The 3,119-nt window shown below is 38.0% G+C and overlaps 1 gene segment (V, D, J or C); it reads right to left on the reverse strand.

The window, feature by feature from the left end:
• Positions 1-930: 930 nt before the first annotated feature.
• LOC118829698 lies at positions 931-1,552 on the reverse strand. The segment is given in 2 exon segments: positions 931-1,319; positions 1,504-1,552. Coding segments are annotated over 2 exon segments (438 nt in total).
• Positions 1,553-3,119: the final 1,567 nt, after the last annotated feature.

Raw genomic sequence — 3,119 nt, forward strand, 5'->3', positions numbered from 1 at the left:
TTTCTAAGGAAAACAAAGAGATGTATGCCTGCCCAAGGGTAAACTTGATGATCCCATTTGTACCTGCAGGACTTTGTCAAATCATTCATAACAGAGTAATGGTATAAGGAGAAAAGGAATCCAGATCTGGCTATCCCACCATTTACAATGAGATAAGGTCAAAGCTGTAGTTAGAAGTAACGATAGAGGTTACCCAATAACAACAATAATAACAGTTAACACTTATAGAGTGCTTACTATGTGCTAGGCACTGCGCTAATTACTGTACAATTATTATCTCATTTCATAATCACAACAATCCTGGGGAGTAGGTGCTATCAATATCCTCATTTTCCAGTTGAGGAAACTGAGGCACACAGTGGTTAAGTGGCCTGCCCATGGTTACATAGTAAGTGTCTGAGGTCAGATTTGAACTTGGTTCTTCCCGACTCCAGACACAGCATTCTCTCCACTGCACCACCTAACTGCCTCCAGTCCCCTCATTTTTCCAAACAAGAAAATGGAGATACTGAGCAGTCAAGTGACTTGCCTAACATCACAAAAGTAGTAAATTTCAGAGTCAGGATTCAAAGGTCGGAATCCAGTGTGCATTTCTGGGCATCCTTAACCAATTCTCATCTCAACCTAGTCAACATGTAGAAAGGAAGAGGGTGTGTTTGTGTTTGCATTTGTGTGTGTGTGTGTGTGTGTGTGTGTGTGTGCGCGTGTGTGCATATGTTTAACTTTAGCCAAATGTTCTACATTATCTGTGTGGAGTAGAAGATTTGAGGATAAGAATGTTTTTGAGCAGTGTGTCTTCAAGATTTTGCTCACTGAGGTGAGGAGAAGGAGGTCATTTTCTTATGATAAAATGGCTTTATTTGTGATGTATCCACCCTGTTCTCTGGGATGTTCTGCCACAGTCTCTGGTTCTGTATGAGTTTTCACATCTCAGTCTTGGGCTTGTGCTGCAGGTGGGAGAGACCTGCACAACACCAGTGTTTTTGTATTGGCCCTTCTTGTCACTCCCATCGCTGTGGGTATGCTGAAGGCACAAAAATACATTGCTGAGTCCCCTAGCTGAGAGGATGAGATGGTGAGATTGATGTACTTCTCGACTTTCTGGAAGTTCACTGAATAGCGGCCCTTCCACATGTTCTCTTGGCTATAAGAATCCTGACGAATAAGAAGAATCATTTTTCCAGAGAGATACTGTTTGTACCAGAACAAAGCATAACTAGGTTCACTGGTTTCATACTTGCAGTTCAGAGTCACAGTCTTCCCTTCCTGTCCAGACATTGTCGATTGCTCTTGAGTGACCTTCTGAGCTGTGCTTATTCCTGCAGGAAAGAAGAGACAGAAAAGACTGAACGTCTGATAATACCCATTGAAAGGCTTTTAGGAACATTCTGATTTAAGGAATTGCAATCTCTCTCCATCCAGCTTGTCTGAAATCTTTGACACATACAAACAGTTACTCCTATGTCTAGCCTTGATCAGTCCCCGTGTCCAGGTGGTTCTTACCAAATAAAATAGAGATGACAATTGTCCATAGCAGATTTTGGAGCAGCATGTTGGATAAAGTATCTCTGGTTCTACCCTGAAGTCTACAACTCAGCCCTGCTCTGTTTGTCTGACAGGGCCCCATGTAGAGGCACCACTGTTCCAGAACAGGAAATAGGGTTTCTGGGTGAATCATGATTACATCTACAATGCCACACTTTCCTATACACAGACTGGAAAGTCTGGCCAAACCTAACCCTCCATTTAGTCTCATTCTCTTTCCTTAATAATTAAATTGGATAGTGTGGATTTGTCAATATATATCAACAAATTTTAATATTAATATTGAAAAGGTTTTTAAGAGGGAGTACTCATGAATCAGCCAATGAAAAAAATGCACAGTCATTTTCATCTTTGATAAGAACTGGGTGACTATTATAAAATATAATATATCATCACTAAAACCATCAATAATAGCACCCCTATCCCATTTCTTTGAGGTACAATACTCAGCCACTTTTTGAATATTTTCCCAGCATATCTATCATGAATATTATTCACAGACCCTAATTCAAAATGCATTAGAATTCTTCGTTATTTGAAATTTAAATAACAAAAAATTCTAATACATTTTACAAAAGACCAAGATAAAGTTACATCTCCACCAAGTGATATCAAATAAGGCCTCTTGACTACAAAAATCTGGCAAATTGGTTATTTTGTTCTAGACCTGTGCCTATATTCCTGTTAACTTGTAGCCAGAATATAACATGGCCTTTAAAAATTTATTTATCTTTATATATACTGTACCTCTCATCCTCCCACATTGAACAAATAGATGAGGGAGAGAGAGAGGGATGATAAACCCTTATCATAAGCATTCATTGTTGAGCAAAACAAATTACTACATTGAACATATCCAAAAATGTACACCTCTCCTGAATTTTTGGATCAACCATCTCTCTGGCAGAAGATGAATGGCATGTTTGATCTTCAGTTTTCTGGAGTCATGGTTTATCATTGTTCTAAGAGTTCTAAAGACTTTTGAAATTGTTTTTTTCTATAAGATAGTTACCAAAGTATAAATTGTTCTCCTACTTCCACATCACTTCATAGAGGTCTTCCTAGTTTCCTCTGAAATTGTCTATTTTATCATTGCCTATGGCACAATAACATATCATTACATTCATATACCATAATTTGTTTAGTCATTCACTAATAGGAAGACATCTTTTTAGTGTAGCTTGGCTACTATGAAAATAATTGCTTTAAATGTATTTGTACAGATAGGTCTTTTTTTATCTTTCTCTGATCTCTTTGGAGGATATGCCTAGTAGTGGCATAGATGAGACAAAAGGTATGCATGGTTTAGTAACTTTGGGGGCATAGTTTCAAATTGCATTCCAGAAGGGCTAGACCAATTCATAGTTCTACTAATAATGTAGTGATACACTTATTTTCCCTAGTGCTTCTCATTTTCCTTTTCTAACATATTTTCCAGTGTTATTGGTGTGAGGTAGAACCTCAAAGTTGTTTTAGTTCTGAGTTTAGTTCTGAGTTATCATGTGGTTGTTGACAGCTTGTATTTCTCCCTTTGCAAACTTCCTATTCACATCCTTTGACCATTTATCTCTTGG

The sequence above is a fragment of the Trichosurus vulpecula genome, chromosome 8, assembly GCF_011100635.1.
Source record: "Trichosurus vulpecula isolate mTriVul1 chromosome 8, mTriVul1.pri, whole genome shotgun sequence".
NCBI lineage: Eukaryota > Metazoa > Chordata > Mammalia > Diprotodontia > Phalangeridae > Trichosurus > Trichosurus vulpecula.